The sequence below is a fragment of the Rattus norvegicus genome, chromosome 13, assembly GCF_036323735.1.
Source record: "Rattus norvegicus strain BN/NHsdMcwi chromosome 13, GRCr8, whole genome shotgun sequence".
Taxonomy (NCBI): Eukaryota; Metazoa; Chordata; class Mammalia; order Rodentia; family Muridae; genus Rattus; species Rattus norvegicus.
The window spans coordinates 77,847,216-77,862,820 of NC_086031.1; the positions used below are offsets into that span (position 1 = coordinate 77,847,216).

The window sequence follows — 15,605 nt, forward strand, 5'->3', positions numbered from 1 at the left end:
TTTCCCAAAGGTATGGAATATCACTAATGCATGAGAGGAATAAAACAGACACGAGGCATGTAAGAAGTAAGAGTTGCTTTTGGCTCATTCCTTTCATCCATTTGGCTTGTTCCAAATCTCAAAATGAACACCCATTCCCTGCTACTAGCAGAGTGTTTGTCTAGAGGAGTTCTAATGTAAGGGACCTGGCATCTAAAGTCTCCCACTGCTTCTTATTACACATAAAAGTGTGGGGACTAAGTGCTCTTAAATTCCCTTTGCCTCTTTTTCTCTCTCCTGGAATGTCACTATCATCTATCTTAGCTCACAGAGAGATCTAAATAATAGGAAGAATGTTGTTATTTGTAGCACAGATAAAATGCTGACAACGTTAACCTCTATTCTTACTTTCCAAACTGGCCATGGTAAGATAGACTTGGGTGCGTGAAAGAAAAAAAATAAGAAAGCTACAGCAGGGTTTGTTTTCATAGAGCAGTGAGATGGGAGCCAGATGGAGGAACTGCGCAACTTGGGCCAAGGCAGGCGCTCCTGGGACCTTAGATAAGGCTAGAAGAAGGGGAAACAGCCTGAAGCCCTGGCCCTTGGAGATTCGAAAAGAGATCCTTATTTTAGGACAATAAAATCCTTATGCATGCAGATCATCCTGAACTTGAATGGCATGGAAGGAAACAGCTTTGTTATGGTATGGCTAAGATAGTTATGGAAAGAAACTTTAGGAGAATTCCTCTGGAGAAGAAACTGAGAAAGTGAGAGCAATTGGATGTTCTGGTTGGACTCAACTGCACTTCCTTCCTGCCACTTGTATTAAACTCATTAAAACGCCAGTCTCTAAGCATTCCAACCTCACTGACACTGCTTTTTCCAAGGCTGTCGGAATACAGCTGCTAAGTGCAATGGTCCATCTCTCTTATCTTGCTGAACTGTAACTGTTGGCTTAGTTGAAATACTATATATCTTCAAAGACCATCGTTTTCTCTTAGTTCCTTTCCTAAAAAACTCCTGCATCTCTGTCTCTGTGTCTGTCTGTCTGTCTGTCTCTGTGTGCCCATGTGCATGTGTGTGCATGTGTGTGTGTGTGTGTGTGTGTGTGTGTGTATGTGTGTGTGTGTGTGTGTGTGTGTGTCTTGCTGATGGTTCCTTTCCCACCTCACTAGTGAACGAATAGCGTATACCCCAGAACTCAGCCCTTGGTCTGTTTGCCTAATGCACCTACATTCATCCTTCAAGAGAGGGCATGAGGGTTGAGCCCCTTTTCCGACTGTGTGTTCCACAGCCGTTCAGCATAGTTTTTCATCATTGTAGCATCTTAGTTTTGATGTGGACAAAGCTAAACCTCTCTTCGTCCCAGAGGCCTCTGTATCCCAGTAAACACCAACTCCGTTCTTTCTCCCATCAAAAGTTTTAAAGATACACTTGAAGCTCTTCTCGCTATCACGTCCTTTATCATGTCTAACGGGAATCTTTTTTTTTGGTTCTTTTTTTTTTTTTTTCGGAGCTGGGGACCGAACCCAGGGCCTTGCGCTTCCTAGGCAAGCGCTCTACCACTGAGCTAAATCCCCAACCCCCTAACGGGAATCTTATGTATGAACACTGATGGTAGGTCCTACTCCTGGACACCGATCTCTGTCATATTGGTTTTCGACAAATATTTTTGAAACACAATTTTTGGTAGCTAGGATTGAAATGATGGCCACCTACATGCTGGGTATGCACTGTACCCCATTTCCGACAAAAGTGTGTGAACTGGTCTTACTGAACTTCAGTCCACACGCTGCCTCTCACTGAATGATGATGACTAGTGCAGCTAAAGTATCCCCAGTGTTGGCCCTAAGAGTCTTAGATGTTTGGCTTGTTGTTGCCTTTGGTGTAAAAGCCAGGCTCTCACAAGGTCTATAAGATGCAATACCAACTGGATATTTCCATATCTCTGGTTTCCTTTCCATGCTCACCTCTTCCCTCCAAGAAAAGAAGCTCACACTGCTTGTTGATTATGCCACCCCGACTCTGAAGGGAGGCCCTGACTGTATCCTCTATAACCCTCTTCCCTAGATAGCCTTGCAGTTCTTTCACGAATCTCTGTTAGAGATTTCCTTTAAAAGGTTCTCTTTCCTCTGAGGCCTAATTCAAGGACTTCATTGAAAACTGAACTGTACTGATGGCATTTTCCATCACCCTTTTGTTCATTGTGTTCTACCTAACACATCAACATACAGCCTTCTCCTAAGCATACTGCTGTTTACAAGTGTATTCCACTAGGGCATGATTTTCTTAGTTTCAGACACTGATGTGTCCACAAAGACTTAACTTAGGATCTGACGTAGTAAATATTTCATCGACATTAGCTTAGTTAATTAATTTGGGATTTGTATCCAATGTGGGAATCATTTCTTATGGAGCAGGCTTAAGAGAGTTGTAGCAAAAAATTAAGGAGAAAACTGGGGATGCTAGACTTGTTTGTGGCGGGTCTTGTTCAGGGAGAGCACTCTTTGAAGGGGCTGAGAAGAGAGGAAGTTATCTTGTGAGCATCAGCTTTGGCATTAAGCATGAGGCCACAGAGTAAGTGGATAAAGAACAGAAGACCTGGAATTAGATCTGGGTTTGTGCTGAAGGTTGTTTTCAGTTCCTGGATGTGGGACTTTGGTAAGACTATTAATTCTGTTATACTTCAGGGTTTTTTTTTTTCCTGAAAAGCAGGAGAACAAACAGAGCCCTCTTCATACTTGTGAGGGTACGTGTTATAATATATGTCAGAGCCTAAAGGAGAGACCAGGTAAGGCTCTGGTAATATATGAAGTTATAAAACAAGTTTATTTTTATAGCTGCTACTGTGGGAACCGGTTGCTTTAGTATTACCTAACATTCTAGATGTACAAATCTAGTAAGGAACATGTGAGGAAATTGGTCTCAATATTTGCAGTTCTTTTTCCTTTGATACATGAGGTGTGATTACTTCACGAATATTTCTGAGTTGTTTTGAGATTATAACACATATCAAGGACTGTTGATATAGAAACCAAATTGGCAGTCCCCATTACCCATTTAAAGGCATCAACCCGTAGTTTTCATGCTTGAATCTTGCGTTCATCTGCTTCATATACCACCAGTCAGAAATGGCTGTGGGTAAGTTGTTCTTGAGAAATGTTTGAAATCGTGTGATCACCACCATGTCCCAAGGGTAGCCATCATTCCAGACCCGGCTCATCACCCAAGAACCACTTCTGGAGCTTATGATGACCTGAAACAACAAAACAACAAACAAACAGACTGGAAACCCAGAAGTATAGAACCACTTGTCGAAGAGTCTCAGTTATAACTTCAACCTTAAGTCCACTATCTTTAGAGGAATTGATCAGACACACATGAGGCATCAAGTGTCTCAAGAAGTTGGGTAGGAAGCATCACCAGTGATACCTATAAAGCCATTTCAAGCCCCACTTGCTACTGAGGATGCTGAGGTGTACTAAGTATCACTTGGAGTTCCCATGCCATCCCATTCCACAGCACAGCTTCCAAGTAACAGGTTCTGTTCCGCTAAGATTGTCGGTGGAGCGCACGGGATACCGTACCTGCTGAGCCACGTGACTGAGTTCCGCAGCGATGTCACAACCTGAGTTCCCCAGGCCAATCACCAGGACTCGTTTTCCTTTCCATGTTCCTGGCTCCTTATAGTCCCTGCTGTGGAAGCATTTGCCTTTGAAACGGTTCAGACCTGAGTGAAAAGCGGGAAGCATGTGAAACAATTTGATTTCCATTAAAATAAAGCAACTTTAGTGGTCACGGAATAAGACAATTCAATGATGATCCTAATACAGTGTTTTAGTTTGACTGTTTGTAGTCTAATTAAGAAGACATTACCATGGATTGGAGGTGGCTTAAGCCCAGAGGTACGGGTACTGCCAGCTTGGTCCCTAACATAGTGGAACTGAGGAGTGTATATAAACCTGTAAGAGGTGAAGACAACTGGGGAGTGATTTGGTCATTTAGGACATCACTTACAAAAGGATGATAGGGGGGTTTAGTTACATGAGAGCGTAACTCTTTTGTTCTAAGTAAGAGCAAACCTTGGTGTTGAAGCCCGCTAGCAGCCCACCTCACATAGTAATCCTCACCTGCTGGAGCTGACCTGTTCTTTTTCCATTGCTTCATCAGGCTGTGAGTCAACTGGTGTGTGTGTATGTGTGTGTGTGTGTGTGTGTGTGTGTGTGTGTGTGTGTTGCGGTGGGAGAGGGGCCTAGCGAGATTGCTAGCACTATGCTGCTCAGACTTTCTAGTGGCTGTAATTATGAGGCAAATAAACTTAGTTCCTTTACAGTGTCTTAATGCCAGGTATTCTGTTACTAGCAGCAGTAAACACACTAAAATGGGCACCTCTGGCAGGTTTATTCTTGACAGATGTGTAGGTGGCTTCCTAAGTCTCGGCCTTACCTGGAAAGGAGTCTTTTGGTAGATGGGGATATACATGGTGCCCAGAACAAATCATTACAGCATCAAAGACAGCTGTTTCCTTTTTACTGTTCTTTTCAGTGGTAACTTCCCATTTGCCAGTGGTTGAGAAATCAGGACATTTATTGATTCTGGTTACAAGTGTCTAAGGAATACAGAGAGAAAGCCTTCTTAAATATTGTAATTCTAGATTGGTCTTAATAAAATTACTCAATTAGTAAATTACCTCTTAAGGAAATTCAAAAGTCCCTTGGAAGAAATGAAAACATTAGATTATATATGTATGTATACATTAATATAGTGTGTGTATTCTTTTTTGCCTTGTTTTAAAATAATTTTTATTGTTTACTGCAAATGGTTAAGTTTATGGTCTCACAAAAGTATGGCTTTCTACGCCTTGCCCAAAAAAGTCTCATTGATATCCAGTTCTAAGTAGTTTATATTTTTTCACTAAATTTCTTTTGGACACATGATTATTTAGAAAATGGAGCCAATAAATTTACAAACCCATGGATACCTTGTATCTATTTCTTTGTTACTGAGTTGGTGCTATTTTGATCTAAGAACTGCACATGATCATGCTTTGCATATTTCTGATAGATTCCTGAGGAAAAGATAGTGTTCACAAATCTACAATTAGAGAAAGTTAAAGGGGCTGGGCACAGTGGCCCACAGCCTTAATTCCAGCACTCAAGAGGCAGAGGCAAAAGGATCTCTGTGTGTTCAAGACCAGTGTGGTCTACGAAGTGAGTTCCAGGATAAATAAATAAATAAACGAACAGACAAATATACAAATTATATAAATATATAAATATATAAATGTGTGAATAGAGCAGTAGTCTCAGACTTCCTCATCACAATGTCTGAAGCTACTTTTCTGATGACATCTTACCTCAAACTGTATGTATTTTAGAAGGTTCTTTTCTGTGGCAAATGAAGTGATATATTCTTGGAGCTTGCTGTTATGCATGAAGTTAGGAAAGTCATCGGGATAGGGGAAGTCTGGGAAACACATCATTTCTTTGGAAGAGTTGGTGAAGACCGATTGGTAAATGCTGGCCCTGCCCTCTTCTGTGTGGTCCTGTGAATGGCAGTTCAGATGGAAGAAAGTTGGTAAATCAGGGGATGCGTCTGGTCCATATTCAGTTCCAAGTCACTGTAGTAAGTTGAGTTGATCTTTAACCATGGATTGGCTCTGATAAGCTGATGAATAAATAATGGGTGCTGACCACAGCACTTTCTCAAGGTCATTTAGGGTATGGGAGCATATACTCAACGTGGTTTGTTTTCTAAGGGGAACTTCTTTGTTTCCTTTTAGAAAAATGCAACTAGCACTCTTATTTCTATAACATATGGTGATAGAGGTTTTCATAGTTCAACTTTACAGGATTTCATTGTGTCACCAACTAACCTGCCCCAGCCAGTACTAGTCAACTTGATTTGTAAAGACAGAGACAGGTAATTGACACTATTTATAAGACTTGCAAATGTGAGCATTTAAAAACCTAATCTTCTAAAATTAATTGTACACTTTCTGAACCTTTCTGAATTGTACCTTTTCTGAACCAAGCATATTGAATTTATGGGCATTGCCTGCCCACATTTATGCAGGTAATGGAGTTTTAACTTTTAGAAATCTAGAAAACCAACCAGTCATGGAAACAAACTTCCCAACTGCAATTCAGAATTAGACGCTACTCCTTCAGAATTTGGTTTAGTTGGCCTGGAGTTTCAAATGTCTCTCAAGTAACAGTAAATATAGAATGGTGTGTGTGTGTGTGTGTGTGTGTGTGTGTGTGTGTGTGTGTGTTTAGACCAATCTCAAATGTGTGCTCCATAAGTGCCATCTACTCACTGAGAAGGCTAAGCTAGCTAGCAAGAGAGCTCCCAGAATCCTTCACTTCTGCTTCCCAGTGCTGGGACTACAAACCACTTTACTGACTGAACCATCTTCTCAGCCCAAGACATTAAACTAAGAGAAAAATACTGTAAAGACCATTAATAAAAGAGATGAAACTTGACCCTCTGAAATCTTCAAGGCACGCTTTGAGTGCTCTATAGGTCTAGATGAAATATCCATCTTTTTCAGCAGCCCTGTAAACAATAAATCAGTATGCCAGCTAGATTTGACCTTAAATTTTGTGACGAAAGATTAAACTACAGATCTCCATGGATGGTTGCAAGTGGAGAAACATGTAGACCATTAGAAAGTTCTCATTAGATTTCGTGTAACTCAAAGCTGATGGGTGCCCGGATTATGACCTTTCAGTAAACTGGGACATTACATCATACCAATCGGTATCACTAGTAAGACTGATATTTGCTTATTGTCAAGTGACAGATTAGCTGTTGTTTTTTCGTCAAAAAGAGAACGTGACCTTGAAAAGGGATCCAAGCTTTCTGTTGTTCACGTGACTCATGCACCTGGCTAGTCTGAATGACCATTTGAGCAGGTGAAGAGATTTGCAGCTTCTAACGAGTTTAGGAAGCTTGATAGAAATTATATAGCAAGGAAAGAGGAAGGGATTAAGGAAAAATTAGTTTGCATAGAACCTCTGAACTTGAAAATCACATATCTGAAATGTTTTAAGCACTAACATGGACGTGCAAGTAGAAATATGTGGCTGTAGGTGGGACAGACTCAGGGACCATTGTAAAAGAAAAGGGCAGAAAGAATATAAGGACTAGAGTATGCAGAAGGGCACTGAGGGAAGATGTCCTCTGGACCTGGCTGCTGCACACATTAACTCAGAGTAGCTGTGGTTACCTGCATAGGGCATGCCCAAGATTAAGCCAGTTAAAAATTTAAACATGGACCAGGGAGGGGCCTCCTGAGGTCTCACTCCAAGTTGAGAAAATAGTGGCTGTTAATCAGTTAACAGCTGCTGGGGGAGGAAGATCTCTCTCTCTCTCTCTCTCTCTCTCTCTCTCTCTCTCTCTTCTTCCTTTCTCCGTACAACCCAACCTTATTTTCCCCCTCCCTCCACCCTTCCAAGGACCCTTCCACCTGTGCACCACCCCTCTTCCCCAGATCCATGCATCCTCCATTTTCCTTCAGAAAAAACCAGGCCTCCCAAGGGGTATCAACATAAGACTGGACACAAACCCTCATAGCAAGGCTGGGTAAAGCAACTTAGCGGGAGGAAAAGTGTCACAGGAGCAGATGAAGAGTCCGAGATACACTCACTCCCACTGATAGGAGCCCCACAAAATACCAAGCTAACCACCATAACACACGCACAGAGGACTGAGCGCAGAGCCATGCAGGCTAGAATTACTTTTCTTATGGAATGTGGCTACTGGTACATTTCCCAAGCTCCAGTGGATGACTCACACCCATAAGCACATAGGCAGCACTAATTGAACTCAGTTCAGTAAAATAAACATATATATCACTTATATATGGCACAAGGTAGAAAAGGCAATGTGTCTGGGGCTGGGGAGAGGGGAATTGGAGTGAGAAATTGAAGTGGGACATCGAGATACACTAAATACATGTATACCTTTCTCAAATCATAAAAAATTAATAAAAAACAATTGTGTGTAGAAAAAAGAGCCTATAGTTATTAAACTTCTTGTAAGTCAATGCAATTTACTGATTGATTGCTGAGTGGGGCACTTCCGGGAAACAAAAACTTTAGCTAAATCTGTGTCCTGGTCAGTAGGTTACTTTCTCTGTGGGCAAGCAGTAGGGGACAGCAGTATATCAGTTTGGCCTTGGAATAAGAACCCAACAAGCACAGGGTTGTGTAGAACAAAAGTACAAAGCAGCAAGCTCTTTGAACATATAGTTTCTAACACTTGAGTAATGTTTATGTTCCTATAAAGGGTAAACAAATGTTGAGAATGTAAAATGCCGATGTTAAAAGCCAAAAGCAACAAAAATGTAAAATTAATATAATTTTATTATTAGCCTCAAGTGAGTACTTGTCTGTGGCTGCCAACTCCTAGTGGCTTGAGTGACACCTATTCTTGGCCTCATTTGTAATCTTAACCTATCTCATGTTGGTAAAAGAGTTGGAAAAGCTGAATAGCCAAATATGTTTTTCCTGTGGCTCCTGTAATGGATTGCTACGAATGTGATCAACTAAAGAAATATAATCTTTTTCTCTTCCATTTCCGTAGGCCAGCAACGGAAGCCCGGACAAGCCGTCAGCAGGATATGCTCACCCCAGAGTCTACGGGGAGAACCCACTCCTTGCCTATCTCAGTGCACAGCAGCTTTTCAGTGTCAAACGTATCTGCCTTCATTGACCGGTGGATTCTACATCCATTTTCAAGATCATTAACAAAACGTAGCACCGTTTCTCTTCTGTCTCTTGTACATCTCCCTTCCCTTCATAGGAGGGAACTCAACATGGCATTTCCAGACAGCCCACATACTCCAGGGAAATCTCTCCACTTCAAGATTTCTAATTTAGCTTTAGCCCCAAACGCTTTCCCTTACACAGTAAGCACTCTAGATCCCAGGAACTAAGGAATGACGTAATGAGCACATACATGCACATCTGATGATTGGCTCCTTAGGATAAGAAGACAAATGACATCAAGGAACTTTAAAGTGTGTTCTCTGCTGTCCTTTACTGCCCTCTTGGTAGTTTGGGGTATTGTAAGAAGAAAGTTCCATACTCAAATCTTGTAAACTGCTTTTTAAAATTTCCCTCCCCTCCCCATCCCTTCTTTGCCCTAATCTCTCCTCTCTTAGCTCCTTCTCTTGACAGGACCTCAAACTGACCTGAAACTGTGTAACTGAGAACTGTCTTGAACTTCCAGATCCTCTTGCTTCCACCCCCTGAATGTTGAGATAGATGGGTGAGCCACTATGACCAGTTTTATGGTGCCAGGAATCCAACCTAAGGCTTCTGAATATGCTCTGATTTGTACCAATTTGTAAACCCTATCAAATGACCCATGTTCCCAGATTAGCATTTTTTAAAGATTTTTTTATTATATGAGTACACCATAGCTGTCTTTAAACCAGAAGAGGGTTTCAGATCTGATTACAGATGGTTGTGAGCCACCATGTGGTTGCTGGGATTTGAACTCAGGACCTCTGGAAGAGCAGTCAGTGCTCTTAACCACTGAGCCATCTCTCCAGCCCCAGATTAGCATTTTTGATATTGTTAGTATTATTACTGTTATTTAGTACATATTTTTTCTCATTAGTAAATGGTAAACTTGTATAAATACCAAAGAAGTATTTTAAAATAAAAATACTTAAAGACCAAAAGCATTATAATGAGTAGGTTATATTTAGGAGTATATATAATAACAACCAATCAAAAAGAGAAAAAGATCAAGGAGGGGAAGATGGGGAGGGAGGAAAGAGAGGGGAAACTATGTAATTATATTTTAATCTTAAAAATAAAATAAATTAAAACAAACAAACAAAAACAATGGCTACCCAATACTTGTTAATGCATACACAATATAGAAAAAATAAATATTGTATCAGTAATGCAAAATGTGTTTGTTGGAGGAAGCAAGAATGGAGAGATTTTATGAGTGATTTACATTGTTATCAATTTAAAATACATATAAGTACTTTCTGCATATGTTAATACATCAAATGTGTTTTGTGTTCTAGACATAAATATTTTTTGTTGTATTAATCACTACTTTAATTATACTAACTTGGAGGCTATCACATAGAAATTATATACATGGATGTATTGTGCAATGCTTAAACCAGAGCACTTAGAAATCATATGTTAACACAGAATAATTGTGAGTATTTTGAGTATTTATGATGCTTTAGTGCATAGGCACAATATGTATTGGTCGGACTAAGAAACTAGGTTTCCGTATCCCTTGTCATCACGTTGTGTTTGCAGTGCTTGGGTGAATCTCTTGTAGTTATTTGAAATGCATAATTGGTTATGATAAACTATAGTATAGGTCCTATGACTTCAATCCGCTTGTATTTGGGTGCCTGCTATCTAAACTCCTATCTTCTCCATTTCTCATCTTTCCTAGCCTTTGGTACTACTACACAGTTAGTTGCTTAAGAACACATTTTGTTTCATTTAACGCAATGACTTCCATTTCCATCTGCTTCACTGAAAATAATGGGATATTATTCTTTTGAAGGTGGGGCACTCTTCCATTCAGCCTCTGTACCACACGGACTTCATCCGTTTGCCTGCCCTCTCCTGCACTGCTGAAGTCATATCTATCATCTTTTCCGTCTGTATTATTATCTTGAAGTGCTTTCCCCATTTTCTTCTAGTTTTGTAGTTCTAGATATTAAAGTTAGGTCTTTCATCCAATTTTGCTTTATCTTTGTGTACATATGTGTGGGAGAGATTAGGGTCAAGTTTTAATCTTCTATTTTTTAATATCCAGTTTTTTTCAGTGCCATTTACCAAAGAGGTTATCTTTCCCCCTCTATAACTAATGGAATAAAGACAAAGATATAAAAGGAACCCAATTCACAATTAGTACAAAAGTACAAAGGATCTGGGCATGGTGTATGCTTCAAATCCCAGCACTTGGGAGGCAGAGGCAGGCAAAGCTCTATGAGTTTGAGTTCAGTCTGTTCTACATAGGGAGTTTCAGGTCAGCCAGGACCAGGGCTATGTAGAGAGCCCCAGTTTCAAACAAATAAACAAATAAACAAACAAAAACAAAACAACACCTCCCGAAAAAAAAACTAGAAAGGAATAAATTCAACTAAAGAAGTGAAAGACTTCTCCATGAAGATTGTAAACTCTGCTGAAAGATAATAAAGAAGGTGTCAGCAAATGGAGAAGCCTCTGACGTTTATAGATAGGAAGAATGAACGTTACTGTGACCACACTACCCTTGGTGTTTACAGGTTTAATGCATGTTATTATTCAATCCACCAACATGCCAATTATATTCTTCAAAGAATGAGAGGGAAAGTCCTGAAATTCCTCCAGAAGTAAAGAAGACTACAAATATACATGGTTTGAGCCAAACCAAACCAAACCAACCAAACTCAACCACAAATAAACAAACAGGAAACCAAAGTTGGAAGAGATCACATTACCTTTTTTTTTTTTTTTTTTCGGAGCTGGGGACCGAACCCAGGGCCTTGCGCTTCCTAGGTAAGCGCTCTACCACTGAGCTAAATCCCCAGCCCCGAGATCACATTACCTAACTCCAAAGTATACTACAAAGTTAAAGAAACCGAAACAGCCCAGTACTGGAACAAAACCAGACACACGGACCAGTGGAACAGAATACAGAACCCGGAAATACCCATTTGTAGACGATTGATTCATGCCAAAGCTGTTTTCCAAATTCACCTCAGAAATTGAGGTTTGTGGTCTAAATTGCTAGCGCGACCCTTTGCAAGCTCACACTTAAGACACTGATCATTTTTACACGACAAATGTGCATATGTTGAAGCCAGAGGTTGATATCCTAGATGCTTTCTTCACTTCCCACCTTATTGGGTGAGGTAGGATTTCTCGTGGAACATGAGCTCAGTGGCTAGACCGGCCAGCCAGATGGTAATCTGGCTTTGCCTTACCACATAGTATCATAAGTGTGCATCCAATTTTTATGTGTTGTTGTTGTTGTTGTTGTTGTTGTTGTTGTTGTTGTTGTGGCACTCAAACTCAGATCCTCATGCTTATGGGGCTAAGCACTTTGCTCACTGAGCCATCTCCCAGCCCTACCTGGCTGCTTTTAAATAAGGAAGACACATATCTGTATTACATAAACTTACCTAGTACTTGACTATGGATTTTTATCTCCAAGTGATCTTATTCATGATTTATCAGATTTTCTGCTCACTCCCAAGAACATTATTTCTGATTTGTTTCCACACTGAAGTTTGTGGGATCCAATCCAGACAGGAATCACAATCACCACTTAGGCAGGCCTGAGCACCCCACCCGTTGTACAGATGCCCAGCCCTTTCCTTGCCAAGATGCCCCGCCCCTTCCCTGCCTGTTGCACAGATGCCCCACTCACTGAAAATTTCCACAGGCCCCCAACATCATCACTCCTCTCAAAGCACGTGGGCTCCAGTCCCTCTTCCAGACAGCTCCTGATGGCAGCCAGACCACTGACACCAGCCCCAATGACGGCCACTTTCCTCTTCATGGTGGCCTGCGGAGAGGTGCAGAAATCGCTTCCAGGGTCATTTCTGAGAACTTGTTTTGGTATTGATTTTTGGTTTAATGAGAAATTTTACTTCAGCATGCAAGAAAACATTTACAGAGTAGTTCGGAACACCCGTTAGTCATCAAAGCACATTTTGTACTTTTCTGATTCTTAGCAAAAAAGCATCTGAACAAAGTCACCCGGAATCTTGAGATTTGTGATCTGAATTACAAACACTACCTTTCACAAATTCATGTTTTAAAATTGTGTGTGTGTGTGTGTGTGTGTGTGTGTGTGTGTAAGGGGGGGCATGTTCACCCATGGACAGGAGCATGTGAAAGCAAAGTATATTATTTTAGTTTCAGTCAGCTCCCCAAATTAACAGAGTCACAACTAAGCTATGCAAATACTCATCCACAGCGCACATTCACAGCTAAATTATGCACACACACACACACACACACACACACACACCACCACCACCACCACCACCACCACCACCACCACCACCACCACCACCACACAAAGGTTTATATGTGGATAAAGCAAACCAACATATATGTATAGATGTGTGATGGCCTCTCTCTGTGAGAGGGTTGGTTTCATGATCATCTGCAGATGCTCAAGTCCCTTCTATAAATGGTCTAGCACTTTTGTCTAATGCATGGAATCTTCCTGTATCCTTCCACTCATCTCTGCATTATTTAGAATTCCTTACTTATAATTCATAATATTATCAATTCTGTCAAATTACTTCTCTTGCTGTATCACTTAAAGAATAGTATCAAAGGAGGGAAAAAAGAAGCCTGTGTGTAGTCAATATAGATGCAGCCCTCATAGGCCTAACTACACCATTGGTTCTTTGGTGCTTGAATCTTCATAGGTAATACACACACACACACACACACACACACACACACACACACACACGTACACACATGTACATACATGCACATACATAAATGCATGCACACATATACATATGGCATACATGCATGCTTATATCTATTTTACTTGACATAAGACTGGTAACGCCTATAGCTCAGTATTTTGGGAGGCCACTTTTTTCCTTCTTGAACAAAAGTCAAATAATTGCCTTAAAGCAAATCCTTGCCACTCTTACTCATTCTCCACCTCACCTTCTTCTGAGAGAATCATGTTCCCAATCTTGTCCTATCCTTACGATTTACCACTACTTTTCTACCCTTCTTTTTAGGCAAAATTCCCTAGCTCTGCAAACAAAATACTTAGATGTTGAGAATCACGTTGGACGATCCCCAGGAGAAAGAAAAACCTGACGACTTCCTGAAGGACATGATCTGTTCACTGTTGCCACACTGAATGTAGAGCCACTCAACTCCATTCACCCACCTGGCCCTCTTCCATGTAACTTTCTCGTTCATGCACAAGACTATCCCCCCTCATCCCTTTGTAATAGATTTTTAAAAAAATTTTTACCTTTTATTTGTCTTCCTTTCTTCTCTGTGTCTAAACCCCTAGTCTTCTTCAAAGTCTGAAAGAGAAAATGCTGGGCACTTTGTATGTTTCTGTGTGCAGAAGTGTCATTGGAACAGGGAGGAGCTTCTCTTAAAGGGGTAATCCTTCATCCTGTAGCAAGAGAGCACAAACTCCAGCTGCAGTGACATGCTTGTCTTTGGGCCACCTCTCTGGTCATTCAGATCTGCTTTCCTATTATAGGAATTAGTAACCTCCAGTTTCACTCCTTGGTCCCTGCTTCAGTGGTGGCAGCCTTTCCAGGTTGCTAAGGCTCAGATTCTAGTTCTTTATGTGTAATCCTAAAGTTTACCTTAATTTTTTTTATTTGTAGGCCTTTTGTGGTAGCTCATGGTGAACCTTCCAAATCCTATTGAAAATTAATCGCAATTTGAGATAGGCCAGTAACAAAGATGGTATTTCTGTTCTATAAAAAAAATATCAGGGCTGGAGAGATGGCTCAGCGATTAAGAGCACCAACTGCTCTTCCAGAGGTCCTGAGTTCAAATCCCAGCAACCACATGGTGGCTCACAACCATCTGCCCTCTTCTGGTGTGTCCGAAGACAGCTACAGTGTATTCATATATACATAAAATAAATAAATATTTAAAAAAAATCAAACAAAACCAATCAACCAAACAACAAAACAACAAAACAAAACAAAAGAAGCATCCTAGGCTTGCTAGTCCCAGATATAACAAGTAGGTTAGATGTGGTCATGGGCTTTGCCCTCATTTAGAAAAACTATATTATTCAGATGAATAGCACTGAGGGTATTGTGGGTCTCCTGCAGCTTTAAAGTTATAGTTCACAACTGTATGTTAAAGGAATTCCACAGGGAAGACTTTGGTGTCTCCTGCCAACACAATTCATCCTCCTAGTGGCCCTCCAGGGGAAGAGATGTCCACTGAACTCTTGCGAGACAGGCAGGAGACTATCACGGAACTTTCATCTCTGTCTCGATCAATCTCTCTGTCTACTTACAGACATAGGTCTCGGCATCTAAAACTGTATGGCACTTGGTTAAAGTGGGATAGGGACATGGTTGTAGCCACAGGAGAGTGAGTGTTCTACCCAAGGAGTCAAGAAGCCAGCAGAGCAAAGCTCAACTCTTCAGAAATCATTGGAGAACAAACCAGCACTTAAAAAGTATTTAACCAAAGGTGCCTTCTTAAACGTAACTGTATACGCTTTGTTTTTCCATTGGTAATATAATGTACACACCACTGTCTGGTTTATTCAACTATTTATTTCTCTGAAAAATTGAGACATAGTTTGTTGAGTATGTACTTTCCAAAAGAGCCATTCCGGTGTGAGCATGGTCACGGACGGCTTCACAGTCCAAACCAGGAGAAAGCACCTGTACTTTGAGCAGAGAATTTATACAGTGATTGGCCTGGGTAGAAAAAAATGGACATACTGGCAGTGTTGAGTCATGTTAAAAAAATTAGCTGAAGGCAGAATAATGACCATCTGTGAATGTGCTTGATTTTTAGAGAAAGCACGTGCTCCAGAGGGAGATCTATTGCATGGGAAGGTAGAGAGATGCACACCTCATTTCCATGGAAATAGTTTATCAAAATGTGTTTTAA

General features: G+C 40.7%; 1 protein-coding gene across 4 annotated transcripts in view; it reads right to left on the reverse strand.

The window, feature by feature from the left end:
• The window catches only part of Fmo3 (flavin containing dimethylaniline monoxygenase 3), a 29,971-nt gene that overhangs the window by 8,317 nt on the left and 6,049 nt on the right, over window positions 1–15,605 (reverse strand). For 2 of the 4 annotated variants that reach the window (XM_063272651.1, XM_039091127.2), the window contains exons 2-7: window positions 13,978–14,127; window positions 12,388–12,525; window positions 5,336–5,524; window positions 4,426–4,588; window positions 3,567–3,709; window positions 3,036–3,235 (exon numbers count right to left, since the gene is read on the reverse strand). In XM_063272651.1, the coding sequence (XP_063128721.1) occupies window positions 3,036–3,235; window positions 3,567–3,709; window positions 4,426–4,588; window positions 5,336–5,524; window positions 12,388–12,519 (827 nt within the window). In that variant the 5' untranslated portion in view covers window positions 12,520–12,525; window positions 13,978–14,127. Of the gene's footprint in view, window positions 1–3,035; window positions 3,236–3,566; window positions 3,710–4,425; window positions 4,589–5,335; window positions 5,525–12,387; window positions 12,526–13,977; window positions 14,198–15,605 lie in introns of those variants that run through there. The other 2 variants (XM_039091128.2, NM_053433.2) reach the window with 2 other exon arrangements.